Here is a 17,952-nt window from a genome sequence, read left to right as displayed (position 1 = left end):
ATTTTTTAAAGCTAATCTGCGCTGTGGACAATTGGCGGTGAGTCAAAAATGTCTCTTTAAATTGGGGTAATAACATCTCTAGGTTATAATCTTGGGACCCATCCGAGAAACCTGTAAATGTGCCAGCAAAATAACAGTAATATGCTTTAGTCAAAATTGACCTTTTCTGCTTGGAACATTGGGTAGAAACAAACAGCAGCTCTAATTTCATGTTCTTGAACGGTTTTATTCCTTAAGTATTGTTGAAACAATCGTAAAACCCTGCACAGTTCAATCGCACAACTAATTACAGCCTACAAATAATAACTAACTCACCCCCAGGGACGGCCAGTGTTCAGTAAATGCTGGAGGGGGACACAATTTTTCCATCGGAGCAACTATGGGACTCACATAAGACAATGTACTTCCTAACCACCGTATGGAAAGAAAAATGTTATTTTGAATCTTGACAAAATATGCGCATACGGGCAAAATAGGTAATGTTATGGATTATCCTTTTTTTGATAATACATTTCTTAATGCATGTATAAATGACAACATCCTAACCACACAACAAAGGGCTTGAAGCAAACGACAAAATAACCAACTCACATTTTTTTTCTCAATACCAAGGGCTCTTTTGCATAAAAACTACCATTCAAAGATGACACAAAATTGAACAAGAAACCAACATCAAGTGCAAAAACTGATTTTCCCTCCCTCCCTCCCGAGATCCCCTCCCTCCGTCCCTCATACTACGACAAATAACCACATTGGTTTTACATGCCAACATCTGGTATTGTTTCACTTTTTGCCCTTCATGGTTTGCCCCTTCAAACATAAAGCTGCAGTGTCCCAGAGGAGGCATTTTGCACTTCTTACGCTTCAGTTTTGAAAAAACAGCCTTCTTGAGAATTTCCTCCAACAGTCTTTTCACACGTAACCCCCAACCACTTCCCAACACAAAAGTGCGAGTGGGCAGAGCAGATAGTTAAAACATTTCTAAATTATGTCAGTGCTGAAATCATAGTGTAGCTATGGATCAAAACCTTTTTGAATTAAAAAATTTATACATGTATACTGGTGCTGCTGTCGTACCTGCAATTTTAATGTTCATGTGGCCATCCAGCAGCAGATTCTCTGCCTTCAAATCCCGGTGGACAATTTTGCGGTTGTGACAATATTCCACCGCTGACAAGATCTGCCAGAACTTCCTCCTGGCCTCCATCTCACTCAGTCGGCCGTGCTTAGCCAGGTAGTCTGCAGCCAAACAGAGAGATAAATTGTTAGAATCGTAATAAGCAATGACTGCGCAGGCTTTACAAACACAAACCAAAGTATTTGACCAATCAATTCACTCTATGCTGCTGGATCTGTTCTCCGAGTAATTTATTGTTTTGTTTTTTTTGTTTTTATGAAGCGCAGGCAAGCTGCCAACTTCCGTTTATGGATGTGTTACATCACAGCATACTTTGTGCAGTCGGAGCAGGATACTGTCATTTTCTTTTATCCAGTACCGCTTCATGTCAGACAGCATGAATGTATTACAGCTTTAGGAGGAAGGCAAAGAATGTGTAGAAACATTGCTTCACTGCAGCAGTAGCAGAGAGAGAAAGAAAGACAGAAAGAGGGGGCGGGGGGGGGGGGGGGTCTGCAGAGGTTTTTTTTGTGGATATATAGCGGAAATACAGGAACTTTAAGCGTTTGATTCCTGTTTATCTATTGGCATGAGCAGATAGCAGTGGTCGTAGTTTAATGCAGCGTGCCAATAAAATCTTGTGGAGTGTTGAAGAGTGAGATTGTTCATAGTTTTGAATTTAGCGAAATTGTCCCCCCCCCCCCCCCCCATTTGAAAGAATAGGCTTTTTTGTTCAAGCTGTGAGGGAACCAGACTATCAACCAAACCAAACAATCACAACACATTCAACCAATGTGCTTCCCGTTCAAGTGACACGAAGGGCAGATAGTTGACAAATTATAAATTGAAACATAAGGAAATTAATGAAGAAAAAAGATGAGACATTATGTAAATTTTAAGCAGTTTATACGGTATAAGATACAAGCTTATATGTTCTTGGTTTTGGTTTAATGGCAAAAAACACAAAACAGATTGAAGGAGCGCTATTAGTTGACAATTGGTTTTGTGACAAAATCACCAAAGAACTGAAAATTTGTCGTGGGTGATATTTACTCACGGTAAAATTATTTTGTACCAATTCAGGATATGCTCAAGTGATGTGTGGGTGTCCTGAAAACAAAATTCTTGGTCATTTAAAATAAATAAATAAAATACATCACACAATGCGAAAAACATTTTATTTATATTGTATTACAAATATTACCATAAAAATACAGGTTGTCTACTTACGAAATTAATTGGTTCTGGCAAAGACATTTCTTACCTAGAAAATGTAAGTAGAGATGCGTTTTTCATGTAAATGTCATCAGCATAGTTAGCAATCGCCCAACTGGTGAACTATTTTTCTGCGTGATTCACATTTACGTAAAACTATCAGAAGGCCTCATGGCCGGAAGGGCAAATGACGAGGACGCATAGCTATCTGTCGACACGCATAAACACACTCAGTAGAAGTACCTCTTAGCCAATAGGATGCCAGGATGATGCTCGGTCATAGCCAATGGCAGAGTAGCTATAAGTATGTTGCGTTCAAGAAATTCGGAGCTGCGATTAGCAGGCCATACTGTATTTTTTACCTTTCGTGTCTTGAAATTTCTTTTGTAACAAGAGGCAATATTTTCATGTTGTGGCGTTTCGTACCTTGAAAATTTCATATGAAGAGAAATTCGTCAGTAGAGGTACCACTGTACACATCAGATATGTTACAGAGGACAATATATTTCCGATGGGCCAGTAATACACATCAAATGGCAAAATAATCAAAGACTCAAAAGTCTTGTAGAATAATAATAATAGGACATACTGTAACACTCATTCTCCATTGCTCCAAGGGAACATTAAGTCATCCACAGGATGGTCAAGGAATTCCTTACATCAAAAAAAAAGGCTATTGATTAGATGGTAGCTGGTACATTCCAAAGAAGATGCCATTCAGTGACCAAGGCAGCGCTTATTTTTTCATACAAAGCTGCTAATCAAAAGAAACACCACAGAGAGGAATGTGCCAAAGAGGTCCAAGAGAACAGGTCGCTGAAGTAACATCATTCCTGTTTTGAGGCTACAATCAAAGCAAAGTAGTTTGCTCTTCAGCAGTTGGCGTGTTCATTCCATCTCTGGTTATCAAGGTAGCGCTCGGATGGACGTATGGTAGCACTGTGATTCACTGAAATATGAAATATGAAGTTCAACTAAACGCCCACTGTTCATTCCATCACTTTTGGCAGCTGCATTTTACTGACATGCCTTTTGTCTCCCATCAACACGATAGTCCTAAATTAACGCAGCTTTTGACTCTTAAGGCATCACTCAATGGGATAGTTCAGGCACTTCTCACGGTAGGGAAACATATATACGGTAAAATTGATCATAGCACCGAGAATGTTGATGGCATGCGATTCTTATAGACAAAGACGTAAGCGATAAGATTGAATGTCATTGTATTGGCTTTTAAAATAATTGGTCGATGGGGTGGCAAGAACAGGTGGTTGTGGATGGAAGTTTTCCCAGGTTGATGACCTCTAAAGATTTAAAAAAAAAATATATATATATATATATATATATATATATATATATATATATATATATGAATAACATAAAGATGGCCTTTTAGCTTGTTGCAGACCATATCTTGTCGTTGGGGGTGGGGATACCAACAGAACTTGGGTGAGCATTGATCACAGTAAAATGCCAAACGACGACTGGCAATGGACAACCATTGAAAATATTTTGGCAAGGGGGAGGAAGGGTTGCGGTGGGCACAGATGGATGCCCCTCATTGCCCAAGTCACAGTTAGCCTCCCGCCCCCGCAGCATGATCCTGCGGACAGATTCAATTGAGAAAGGTACTAAGGTTTAATAGAGACTTCACTTTGATATTTAGAAATGACTATTGATTGTTGGTTGAATGAAGAAAGACACATTAAATAACTGGGTAGCTCGGTTGTCATATGTTAACAACACTTAAAATTCAATTACGGTAACCGCACATTACAGCCGCAAATGTTCTCAGCTAATTCCCTTGACTGGGAAATATCAATTACAGTGTTTTCTGTTCCTAATCTTCAATCCTAACTCATTGGTATGTGACCTAAATAGAGAGACACATGACATCGGGGACCTTACATTGTCCAACAACCTACGACATGTCCAACCTGAGATTTTACCACTGACTGTCAAAAGCTTTTGTTTTCAATTGAGCAACACACATTGTGAACTCCAGTTGAACAAGTCACCCATAATCACTGGTCCGTTAAATTGACAATGAGTACCCAAACCGAGTCAAAATCAAGTAGGATGAGTAATCCCTCAAGAAAATGTTGGCCAAGGCAAAGAACTCAACAGAACAAGCATGAATCATGGGCGTCTTAGGGAACAGATCAACAGTCGCTCTGCTGTGCCAAAGAGCTGGCTGAAGAATTGAGTCTCTTAACAGTTGCTCAGGTTTAGATGGGACAAACAGTATGTCTACGGGGAAGACTGCTGGATTGATCTTTGGCCTAACTTCAGATCGCACCGCAGTGGAAAGAGGAGTAGAGAGTCTGTGGGTGTGGAGGACACGGGGCAAAAACACGCAGTCTCTTTCCACATCACAAACCGATAGCCAAGCCATTGAAATGCATCAATAACATTGAAGTCACATCTATGCGTACGCAGAGAGACGCTGGTGATTATTTCATTTTGGAGCGCTAAGCGCTTAAAAATGGCTCAGAGCCAGCTAGAGCTCAACTTGGTTTTTAACTACAACTCCTTCAACGTTTCTATGTTTGGTTGGGACCCGGACATTTAAAAAGGTTTTAAATTAAATGCTTATTTTGATGATATCTCGAGACGACATCTGATCAAAAATATTATTCAACCCTTTGACACTTGCATAGATATCGCTTCCAGTCAGTTGGATACTGAGGCTATCCTCTCAAACACCAAGTTAAAAGCATTGTCAAAAAAACTCTCATGAATGATTTGTCCCTAGATAAGTTCTAGTATCTAAATCCTATTCCAGCCTGGTGATAATAGTTCATTGCTGTAAAATTAGAGCTCTATTAGTCTATAATGCCAGGTTCATGGGCATAATCTTGGGGGATTAAACCTTGATGTTATTCCACGTACTGTTAGTTTTATATTACAGCTGACCTTTATAAGGCTAACTCAATAAAAGCTTGAAACTTGAATGTTTGATCCAGCGAGCACTCTCTCAGTGTTGTGCAACGTGCTTAGAATCATTGAAATGAATGACTTAAGCAGGTGGAAAGGGGAATCACACCTGCAACCTTGGCAAAATGCTTATTTTACTGAATCACTTCAAGCCAACACCAAGAGAGGTGCACACCCAACCAGACTTTGAAAACTTCTCCAAACCTTCAGATATTATTTTATGTCTGAGCAACACTACTTTTGATTTTAGAGGGTACGTCAGGGAGTAAAAGGTCAGTTGCTTGCAAAAGGCCAGTACCCTTGCCACTCAGTGCTCTACTGGGTGCAATTTTCAAACAATCTTCATCAAACTATTTTTTTACTCCGAGCAAGATCCCCTCTGATGACACTGATACAAGTTGCTTGAGGTAGCTGAGGTCAAACATCAGACTGTTGTTTATTTTTCAACTTTTCACTGGTCTGAAAACTAATCTGTGATCACTTGACACGAACTGCCGGCTGCTGACAGACAATTTTCTAGATCGTTCCCATGTAATCAATGTCTTGAAAAAATGTTTTTCCAGTACATTAAGTACATGAGGATTATTCATGTATCGGCTATGACCCATCTGGTCTCCAATTCAAATCAATGAGATATGGATGCACACAGTTTGCTTTTACAACAATGTGGAATGTCCTGACATTCCACGGTTCCAACCATGATGCATCAGTTTTGTTCAGTATGTAGATAAGGTTTTGTCCTTGAAATCTAATTTGTAAAGAGTGTAAATTTGAGTTTCGCTGATCATGTAACAATGACTCATGTCTTTTGTGATTGGTCAAACATAGCCACTGTTACCCACTGTCATTTTGAAGTGAAAAAAATAAAATAAACTATACATTTCAAGCATTCAAGTTAATTCAAAAAATTGACATTTGTCACTGCACTGCAATGTGGTTACGCAACATGGTCTTCTACATTTGCTTGTGTACAGAGACATAAGAGAGATACAATCACGAAAAACAGGTTTACTCCTTTGCAGAAATATGGAATGACATGCAGATGAATCCTTTCAAGATCACAGAAAAACATTTTGTGCTGTCAATCTCATCATTCTTTAATCATGTCAACATCAAAGACACACTGGTGTCCAAATAGTCCCAGTGACCCCATGATATGACTGAGCAAACGAGCTGCCTTACGGAAATAGGGCGGTGTATCAAAAATAGGATTTCTTTGAAGGCAACAACGTCTCCTTCCTTTCCTATCAGGCAAACTGAGATCTGTGTGAGTGAGCGAGCTGAGCTCTCTGTCAGCTTCAACGCTCTCCTCATCACGCCAGTAGTGCTTTCTTAAATATGCATGCCCTACATTTCCCCACCACCTTACAAATTTCAACGGACGTCCCCAACACACATCTCTATTCTGCTTCCTTTTTTCATCAAGCATCCACTCACTGGACTGCTGCTATATTTGCATTCGACCCAATTTCCAGGTTTGATCTGTCCAGTAGTTTTCACATATCTTGAGGCGCAGCATACACCAAGGCACATCAGTAAACAGAGGGTGTCCACATCCCCCTTGGGAAAGCATTAACACAGCCATCTCCAACTGCCTGTGCCATATTCCGCTCGGCTTTCACATATGGGGTATGTCAAAATTGTTCCACGACTGGTGTCACGAAAGATACATTTCTACACCCACACTACGAACATGTGATCTTTTCCAAGATCAGGGGGGTCACCAAGGCACCCCGTTTCAAATAAGTGAGTGACATCAAAAACAGTCATGACAATCGAATCCCTTCAGTTGTTCATCACGGTGTGGCAGGAATAGCTGGGAAAGCGTGTTTACGGGGGATTACTTGGAAGGGGAAAACTAATAGTTTGTATTTTAAATATCTTTTGTGACACCTGTCCTGAACTTTTTTTGACAAGCCTTGTATATGCATGCACGCAACTTATCCTGCTCATATGCAACCTCGTTGGCCCATTGTGACAGTGTACTGTTAGACATACATGTCGTCCAATATCACATCGGATTGGGGGTTGAACCGCCTCAATGTCTGTCTGTGTCTCACATGCGATTTGAGCAAATCGCACAATATCATATTCAAGATATACTGTATATATCTATATATGCACTCAGTTCCGTCAGCATCAAGACTGTGTGCATGTGTTTGGTTTCTTCTTTGAGGCTTATTTGCTAACACTAAATGCTAATGCTGGCTTTGTCAATTATCAAAAAGTAAATGGCCCATTTATAGTGATGAAACTCCTTTTACACTTAAGACTGTTATGAAAATAGGTGTGTGACTTTGATTATGCCCTCACTCATCATTCAAATTTAGCGGGTGCAAAGAGTGTTTTTTTTGTTTTAAATATTAACAGTGGTTACTTTTTTTTTGTCTTTATATACACTTTGTATGACAGGAATGTTACTTCAAACATTACCTGTACAGTTAATAAAATATTCCCGGTAATGATGGCTGACTGGAGAGAGACTCAATTCAAACGGTATTCTTTCTAATTGGAACATTTGTCTTGAGATTCGAATAAACTAGCGTGACCTTTCAGGTTTCACTGTGCATGACTGTACAATCCAATGTCAAAACACTTTCAATGCAGTCTATATCTGCCTGCCTGAGTCAAAGCTGATGATGACATATACACTTGCTCTTGCATAACAATATTCCATTGTGCAATCAGGGCAAGGGGGTCAGAGGAATCAGGACACAATGGTTTTATAAATCCCGCCAAAGATCCAAGAGGAAATATTCAGACCGTGCAATGTGAAATAACCATCCATCATTGGTTATTTAAGAGAGACGAGGTGAGAATGAGATGCAGTGGCAGCTCGACAAACAAGCCTATATGGATCTTTCTCTATGGGCATCATTGTAGCATTCCATTTTTCTTTTTTTTTTTGTGTGTTCTCTTTTCTTGCTGTCTGCTTCCTCGCTCTCTGTGGGTCACATGAACAGGAATGGCAGCTGCTGAGTCAACATCACAAGTGGAACACTGGCCTCAAATACACACACACACGACCATTACGTTGACTGTTGAGTAATCCTCTCAAGCCAACTGTGTCTGGAATTAGGTTTGATACATTCTCAGACAGTCTAATAGGTGAAGTTAATTAGTTATGTGGATCATGATCTTCTCACAAGTCCATATCTGATCGATCTTTCCCTGCCATTCTCTTGTGCAATAGTGTCAGGCATGCTTTTTTTTTTTCCAGATCGGAGTGGGCCGCACAGATGAGAAAAAGATTTAAGCCTTGACAAGAGAAAACGTAATGCAAAGATAATGACTCTGGTTACATCATTTTCCAAAACTTCGCTTCAAAGGTCTAAGAGTGGAACAGGGGATGGGGGGTGACTAAACAGCATAAAGCAAAAATGAATCTGCACGCAAACATGCCTTTGTGGCGAATGGGCTTCCTTCTGCAACGAAGCATGATAGCAATCAATATTTAACCAAAAAAAAGGTCTATTTAATTAGATAAAATCAAACTATAGCATTTTCAGACTTTTGCTGTCAAGAAAACTTTCACTTAGGTAATATACGGTAATACTTCTGCGGAGTCAGGATGGTGTGAGACTTCTGCGGAGTCAAGAAGTGGTGGAGTTATAAGACACTTCTCGCACAGTTCAAGTGTCAATGTAGTACCGGTAAATAGATTTGCTCTCAAGCTATTTTCAGCACCTCAGATTGGTTCATAATTTGTTACAATATAATAATTTACAGGCCACATGGGGACCAACCGTTGGTATCAATTTATGGAATAAAATATGAAATTGACCACGTTTGGACATTTGAGGGTTCCGGCTGACAACAACAATATTTTTGTAGCAATTCTGAACATATATGTTGATACATTTGCAGAAGCAGCTATAGTGTCTACTCAACACTAACCACTCTGTTTTCTGTTGGTTTTATTGTGCTAGGGCGCAGTGCATGTTGACATCGTCCAGTGTAACGTGCCTTCAGATATTAGAACCTATTGCATTTTGATCACGTGTGGCGACCTCAATGACTCGAGAATGTTGCAGGCAGTTCACAACATGTTCTTCTGCTTAAAACAACAACAAAATGAATTCCTGACTAGGATGTTTTGAAGAAAAATATAATACAAACATTTTACATCATCAACAACATGATTGTGGGACTTTTGTTCATGTTTCGTCTGAGCCGATCAATTACAACATGACAAATGAATACCGTAGTTGCAAATTTACAAGTCTGGGTAAATATGTCTTTCACTCGTTTTTAGAATACCAATCTAAATGGATTTAAAACATTTGCAAAACAGCCCTTCAAATATTTGACTGTGTGAGTAGCCTGCAGTGTCATCAGCCAATCATAACGGTTGCAGAAATATGTGTGTTTTAAAGAACACAGACCTGCAGTTGATGCAACCACTTAAAAAAAAATAAAAAAAATACTGTACTCTGTTTTTTGGTCCCCAAAGGATGACCCGTTTGCTGGGTTGGAGATATCACACTGCACACACTTGTCTGGTTTCAACAGACAAAGACTAAGATCTTCTGTTCCCTCTTTCCACATGAGTGGCTTTATTTGCGATATATACCGTATATATAAAAAAAAAAAAAATTCCTTGTCTCACCCCTCGGGTGGTGTCCGTCCCTCATTCAGCTCGGGTCCTCTACCAGAGGCCAGGAAGCTTGAGGGTTCTGCGCAGTATCCTTGCTGTTCCCAGCACTGCCCATTTCTGGACTGAGATGTCCGATGTTGTTCCCGGGATCTGTTGCAACCACTCATCTAGTTTGCGGGTCACTGCCCCGAGTGCTCCAACCACCACAGGCACGACTGTCACCTTTACCTTCCAGGCTCTCTCCAGCTCCTCTCTGAGCCCTTGGTATTTCTCGAGTTTCTCGTGTTCCTTCTTTCTGATGTTTCCATCACTTGGGATCGCTACATCCACTACAACGGCTTTCCTCTGCCCTTTATCTATGATCACGATATCTGGTTGGTTCGCCATTACCATCTTGTCAGTCTGGATCTGGAAGTCCCACAGGATCTTCGCTCTGTCATTCTCCACCACATTCGGAGGTGTTTCCCATTTTGACCTTGGGGTTTCCAGTCCATACTTCGCACAGATGTTTTGGTAGACTATGCCAGCCACCTGGTTATGGCGTTCCATGTAGGCTTTCCCTGCCAGCATCTTACACCCTGCAGTTATGTGTTGGATCGTCTCAGGTGCCTCTTTGCACAACCTACACCTTGGGTCTTGTCTGGTGTGGTATATCTGGGCCTCAATGGCTCTGGTGCTCAGGGCCTGCTCCTGAGCAGCCAGGATGAGTGCCTCTGTGCTATCCTTCAGGCCAGCCCTCTCTAGCCACTGATAGGACTTCTTGAGATCAGCCACTTTAGTTATGGTCCGGTGGTACATCCCGTGTAACGGCTTGTCCTCCCATGATGGTCCCTCTTCCAGCGCCTCATCCTCTGTTCCCCATTGTCTGAGACATTCTCTGAGTACGTCATCCGTTGGAGCCTTCTCCTTGATGTAGTCATGGAGCTTGGATGTTTCATCCTAGACAGTGGCTCTCACACTCACTAGTCCCCGGCCTCCTTCCTTTCGGCTTGCGTACCAGTGTTGTGTCCAAGGACCGGCAACCCGAGGCCAAGGCCAAGGACTTGACTCCGAGGCCAAGGCCAAGGACTTGAGAAATTTTCCGAGGCCAAGGCCAAGGACCAAGGACTTGCCTCCGAGGCAAAGGCCAAGGACCAAGGACTGATTTTGAAACTGAGGCCTAGCCGAGGACATGTATAAAACAATGCTATCATACCACTTGGCAGGTCTTCATGATTTGCAACACCCCTCCATCATAAATAACCCTTTGCACTCCCTAACGCTTGAATGAAGTGTTTTTATTCAAAGAGTAGAACAGTCAGGGTACGTGTTATTTATACTGAGAAAAAAAAATCATATGGTATACATTTATGAATTAATGTTTTAGTGCAGTAGTTTCTTAATATGAAGTAAATCAACACTCAACAGGCATGACATGGCACGGACGACAAGTTGAGAAATGACTTTGCATAGAAGTCAATAACTGACTGCAGAAAAAGCAGTAATCTCTCAGTGATAATTTTACAGTTTACCGGCAGCGAGTCCCAGGGACTCGCTGATCAGAAAAGTATGAGTGCCATTATGGTTTGAGAGAGTCCCAAATTTCGAATTCTGAAAGGGTCTACTTATTCAATTGCATATGATAATAACACAAACAACAACATATACAAACAATGATAAACAAATGCTGCAAAAATTTAAATAATTCAGGAGCAGGCCTGAGGATTTTGGAAATTCATGGTAACCGTTTTTCGGTTCCGTCGGATTACCCAATGGGAAACCACGATAACAAATGTTGGGTTCCGTAAACGTTCATCATGGGAACCCATTTTTCTATTTTGACTGATATTAATAATCAAGAATTCCGAAACTCAAAAGTATAATGTTTCAAGGGTCAATGTTTGAAAACTATGCATTAACAATGAACATTACATCAGCAGTTGTGTACTCCAGGTTTATTCCAAAAAATAAATGGATCAAAAACTGGTGTACTCATGTGGCATCATCAGAGTATTTTTTCCAATCTCACACTGCAAAGATTAATTGACTGGTAATCATTAATACAGGTAAGTATTGATGTGGCTTGACATCCTCTTCCCAAGACGATGCATGTGTAATCTACGATCAATTTGACGAAAGAATTTAACACACGTCATCATGAGTTCTACCAACAGTTAACATTAGCATTACTACACCTTGTGACGAATGTTTTATTCATAAAGTTACCATGCTACAACCAGTAAATTATAGAATAACCAATACTGTTTCATAATATTTTTCACAGCGATTAGCCTACAAATCTAATGACCAATTTGCCTCGTAATCGTGCCTCGCGTCGTATTTCGGTCTCGCGTTCTGTGCATACGTCACAGGTGAGTTTAGTGATACGCCCTTTGGACGATTCATACGAAAAATCAGACAAGCATTCCAATTTCTTGAATATTGTAATTAGTAGACCTTGGTGAGTTTTTTTCGCCGCCATCTCAAACTTTCATCCGCGCGATTCCTCAGTTTGCGGACTAAAATAACAACCCGCATGCGCACATAACGTCATCTGTTGTGTCCCCCCCAACACTGAAAACAAAACAAAACGAAAGTAAATTAGAAGAAACACACTCACACACCACACCACATCACAAACACACATACAGGCGCAGTGAAATCGCGTGGATCACACAGTCAATTCAAGTGCGGCGACTTTTATAATTAAACTATTTTTCGGTACCGTGAGAATGACGCCACGGAAACGACACGCTACCGGTAACGATTGTTACTGTGAAATCCTCAGGCTTGCCGTAGTTTTTTTTGTTTGTTTGTTTGTTTTGACTGAGAAATTTCCTTGCGTCCCAAAAACGCACATTGTTTGGAACTGTGCGTCCCGTGGGAAAATTATGCGTCTTAAATCAACCATTTTAAACTATGTATTATCAATATTCATTATTCCAAACATGAGAAAGCATTCAGCAAACATAACTGGAATCGAGCAAAAGGAATCCAAATCCCAACGGCCAAACCCGAAAGTGAACTGCCGACATTATTGACTCCAGCTGTAACGCAAATTACTTGGTTCAAACAAACATTCTAGTGCGACCGCACAAACGTGACGACAGTGCAAAAATAACTAAATAAAAGACACCACTGTTACAGAAAGGCTTTACACGGTATTTAAACTGCCGATCGCGAACGCAACAAACCGTGATTGAAACTAACTGTGATGCCGCTCTTTATACGTTGCGCTAACTGTTACCTGTCAGTGGCAGACCCGCCCCTCTTAAAGCGCCAGAGTTAATCCATCAATATGGGTTTCCTTGGATGGAATTTATTAGATTCCTTCGTGATTTTTGCGGTCCTTATACAAGGGATTCGAGGCTCCAATCCCTCATTGTGTCCGAGGACCGGCAATCCGAGGCCAAGGCCAAAGACTTGACTCCCGAGGCCAAGGCCAAGGACCAAGGACTTGACTCCGAGGCCAAGGCCGAGGACCAAGGACCCCCCTCTGAACACATCTCTGTTGCGTACAGTCTCAGGGTGCTGGATTTGGGATGGAACCCTCCATGCATGGTTAGGAGCTTTCGGGTCTTAACGTCCGTGGTCTGAATCTCTTCCTTTGGCCACCTTATTATTCCTGCAGGGTATCTGATCACTGGCAGGGCATAGCTGTTTATTGCCCGGGTCTTATTCTTGCCATTGAGCTGGCTTCTTAGGACTTGCCTCACTCGCTGGAGGTATTTGGCCGTAGCCGCTTTCCTTGTTGCCAGTTCGAGGTTGCCATTGGCTTGTGGTATACCGAGGTACTTGTAGCTGTCCTCAATGTCTGCTATTGTTCCTTCAGGGAGTGAGACCCCTTCAGTGCGGACTACCTTTCCTCTCTTAGTCACCATCCGACTACATTTCTCAAGCCTGAATATATATGCACACTCCTCAGGTGCATGTGACTGTACTGAAAGGAAAAAGTAATAATTTGATCATAAACATTTGCTATGCCTTCACTATGATGTCCTGCTTCCATGTTGCAAAAGCCTATTAATAACACTATCTAAACATTCCTACTGCTTCAGAAATTCCAACAATGATTGTCGAAAATGCGTGGATGTCCTTTCTTCACTTGTCTCGACCCACCAATCTTGCATGTCCCCGACCGACTTCACGCTTTGTCGGTTGTCTTGTTGTCTGTGGGTATGCAGTGTCGGGTTTGAACGGGTGTTGTTTTTTTTTGGGTGGTTAGGATGAAGGCGCTCGAAGTCATTTCCATTCGTGGTACCTTGTAGGCCACATCTATGCGCATGTGAAATTGCCACTGTTGGTGGCTAATCGCAAAGACCTTTCAGGTCTCATTTGGTGATTGATGCTTTTCCGCTCAATTACAATCATGTGGTTATTGTTGATGGGTTGTTTTCCAGTTGTGATTTGGAGACATTTTGTTGACAGCTGGCAACAGAAATGGGCATTTCACCAATTTTTATTCAACACCTATGGACAGGTTGTGACATTAGGGCTTTATGGGTGGTGGCCTTGTCCGGCCGCCATGAGCCATATTGTGGTGGACCAGTGAGAAGCAGTCCTGGCCCCGTATATTCATGAAATAATATGCAAAGTTATAGTGATGGTTTCATATTTATTGCCTATTTATACTGCATAGTTGCATTCATGGGAATAACTCAGTTCTAACCTCAGTAAAATTGCATTCCAATGGCACAAACGATCATAGCTTTCTGACTATATGTAGCTCTGAAGTCGGACCAGTCAAAAAATTGCATCATGAGGAAGAGAAAAAAAAAAGTCGCTCCAGAGTCGATGTATATTGGGGGGGAAATTTATTTTGCAAAAACTGAGACCAAGAAGAGTAGAGCTCGGACCGGCAAACAACATTCCTGTTCTTATTCGGAAAACCTCCCGGCACGCACTGCTTCACTCTGGCTGTTTAGAAACTCAAAGTGCTGCTCAAATGTGCCGTTTGGTTATTCAGAGTGCTTGAAAAAAGGAGTGCCAGAGCCCCGTGCGTCAGGCAGTACAAGGAAAGTTAACAGGTTCAAGCTGGAGCTGCTGATTGCTTTACAACATAGGCTGAGTTTGAAAATTAATGGAAGGGGGTGTGCTCTGAGTGACTTTCCGAAAGCAAACCGTTTTTGACAACAGTGAACAAGTTTCGGTTGCATTCAATGTTCATTTAAAAAGTGTACTAATAATGCTTCAAAGAATAAACCAAATTCAAAATTATTCAAATCTTTACTTAGCACTGACATTCCAACAATGCACTACATCATTTTACTTTTTTTTTTTTAAATAAATAAAAGGTAGCCTTTGACTCTTTTCATGTGACGATGTATTTTGAAAGACTGGCATAGAAACAAATACAAAAGAAGAAAAATGATTACAAATATCACTCGCCATTATTGTGAGATTTTCTTTAAATAATAGAGGGGTTCCAACAATGATGTGCACGTGTACAAGTTACAACTGTCTGCTAAGTTTACGGCTTCATCTACGTTTACCTGTCCTGTCTTTTCCTTTAATGTTGCTTTAGTGCAAATACGTATAAATAATGGCTCAGTAAGGAAATGGTTAGTGTCCAAGCGTTTACGCTGTTACGCTCTGCAGGTGCAAAAGAACATCTTTAGCACTCGTCATGTAATCTCCAGGTGTGAAATGTTTCATTTAAATCAACTGAATGACATGCAGAAGTGTGGAGAAACATAAGCAGCCGGCAGGCAATTCTACACTACCATATAGAGCAATAAATAAACACCAATAAATGCTGTATGCATATTGCACAAGGCAACTGTGAGCAGCATATGACATTCACGTGATCAGGACATCGCTCTCAGATTTCATCATATGACGACTGCGATGGAGGTCCGGAAACAGTACGAGGAGTGCGAGGGCCCTGAGTCGCGTCCAGGCGAAAATGTTGATACTTGTTTGTTTAAAACGCAACAGTGACGCAACAGGGAAGGTATGTGGTGAAACTGAGCTGGGAGGGACACAAAGGTTATGCTGACAATGCATTTGAAAAGATAACTCACCGAAGATCTCCCCATTCTTGGCATACTCCGTGACCAGGTAAAGCATGTTCTTGGTCTCCATCACCTAAATGGGGCAGAGGGCAGTATTGAATGGAAATAGACGCACACGCACACACACACACACACACCAAAGACTTTACATACATGTTTTTTGATGGAAAGAAATGACCCCTGAATCAACATATCCACGAGGAATGAAGAAAAACAATAAATGAGGTGGACGGCTAGATATCTGAATGGGACTCGAAAAACCACCGCAGTGCTTGTTCTCAATGTGGCGCTGTGTGGGAGGAGACCCAATTTAGAAGCAGAAACATTCAGGAGATCAAACAGAATTAAATGTGGAGTGGGGAGGGTGAATCAGACACACTGAGCCAGACGTTCGCACTCGAAATCCCACTCTTTTTGTTGATGATCAATTTTCCATCTGTTACACTTACCAATTAATTGAGTGAGGAAATGTTTCTTGGAAGAGGTGGAGCATTGTTTCATAACTCATTTGAGTTTGAGCTCTTCTCTGGCTATTTAGAAGCTGGTTATGCATCAAGCGAATGAACAGAGAATCAATTTCAATCAACTTTAATGGCAGCTTTTTGGCCATTATTCTGGAATGAAATGTCTGTCCCGTATTTGAGACTAACATTTAACAGTATAACTTGAGTCATGTCAACGTTACTGATTACACTCTCAGAGCAGGTTAGTGCTATAATAATGGCAATTGGAAAAAATCTAAAAGCCTTTTCTTTTTATTCGACATCTACTTGAACAGGAAATGGCTCCAAATTTTAAATTTGCAAAGTTATTTTTGCAAGAGGCCATATCTGATCAAAGTAAACAACATGATCTCCTTTATTCAGTGCGATGCCACTCTCCGTACTTTCTCTTAGAATAGAAAAATATAATTCATTCATTGCCATTGTCTCCTGAGGCCCATAAATGTCAAGAATAATAAACGGGGGTAACGGGAAAATGTGCTACTTTTGTAGAAACGGAGGCCTTTCCTTTCAGTCAGCAGACGGCCACAGCAGTACATTAAAAGTGGTCTTGCACAGCAAGAGACTAACGGTAATCTTCTGGTTTTAACGTACAAATGGTGACACTGAGCCTCCCAAACAACACATAGCGCCAGCTGTAGGATATTAGCTGTCCCTGCCGTAAACAGACTCCTTTGTTATGACGACATGCTATGCAGGGAAATAACTCTTCGCCCATAATGTGTCATGCCGTAAGATGCAGTCAGTACAAGTGATTGATTCATAGTATTCATAGTTAAAATGCCACACACCGCAAAACGATGTGGTGCTTTGTGTCAAGCGTGTTACTCGGCCCTCCTCCAATTGTGATCTAAGAACCGAGACCTATTACTGGAATGCTAACATAAAAATGATCAGAATTTGCGATCATTCCTGTTCAGTGCCGAGTTGGGATGATGGCTAGGACATAATTTGGCTTGACAAGACCAGACAAGTGGTGCATAGTGAAAACGCTTGACTACCTATAGCCCACGCTGCTGACTGCAACTATTTATTTGTATTTTTTATTTTATCCATTCGAATGTTGTTACATGAATTTGATTTTCAGGCCGATGCCCACGATAGAAAACACAAGCACTCACTATGTAGTCCCAGTTTCACTTTTGATTGATGGACAGTGGTCACAAACCTACTTTCCATTTGGTGTACAGTATAACAAATTGAGTTTACCCCTTGTGAAACATGTGACAATCGAGAGTGGGGAGCTTAGTGCGGGTGTCTATTTGCCTCTTTTTACTGTGTCGGGCGTCCCACTGGGCCACAAGGCCATCGATAGTTTGGAGACTGGAGAGGAAATCACTAATTGACCCGAACTGATGGGTTGGATATGCCTTCGGAAAGAATGACACACACCAAAATAACACGGCAGAAAGCTGGAACATCGCCATATGGTTGTGGAAGGATAATGAACACTTGTCTACTTTGTTGAAACAAAGGAGGACCCTGAGGCTTACGTAATTTCATCAATATTGCCAGCATTTTGATGTTATTGTGGTCAACCGGGAAATTTAGTGCATTGTCCCAGTGAAGGAACTTTGCCAAACAAATGCA

The 17,952-nt window shown here is 41.2% G+C and overlaps 1 protein-coding gene across 1 annotated transcript in view; it reads right to left on the bottom strand.

Annotated features, from left to right (window-relative positions):
* Positions 1-17,952, bottom strand: part of sik2b (salt-inducible kinase 2b) — a 48,718-nt gene that overhangs the window by 23,349 nt on the left and 7,417 nt on the right. The window contains exons 3-4 of the mRNA XM_086124888.1: positions 15,869-15,932; positions 1,078-1,239 (exon numbers count right to left, since the gene is read on the bottom strand). Of these exons, the coding sequence (XP_085981014.1) occupies positions 1,078-1,239; positions 15,869-15,932 (226 nt within the window). The remainder of the gene's footprint in view (positions 1-1,077; positions 1,240-15,868; positions 15,933-17,952) is intronic.

The sequence above is a fragment of the Hippocampus guttulatus genome, chromosome 12 (assembly GCF_054856545.1).
Source record: "Hippocampus guttulatus isolate MCC_2025c chromosome 12, RoL_Hgut_1.0, whole genome shotgun sequence".
NCBI lineage: Eukaryota > Metazoa > Chordata > Actinopteri > Syngnathiformes > Syngnathidae > Hippocampus > Hippocampus guttulatus.
Note: the sequence above shows the minus strand (reverse complement) of the source record. Positions and strands in the feature narration are given on the sequence as shown.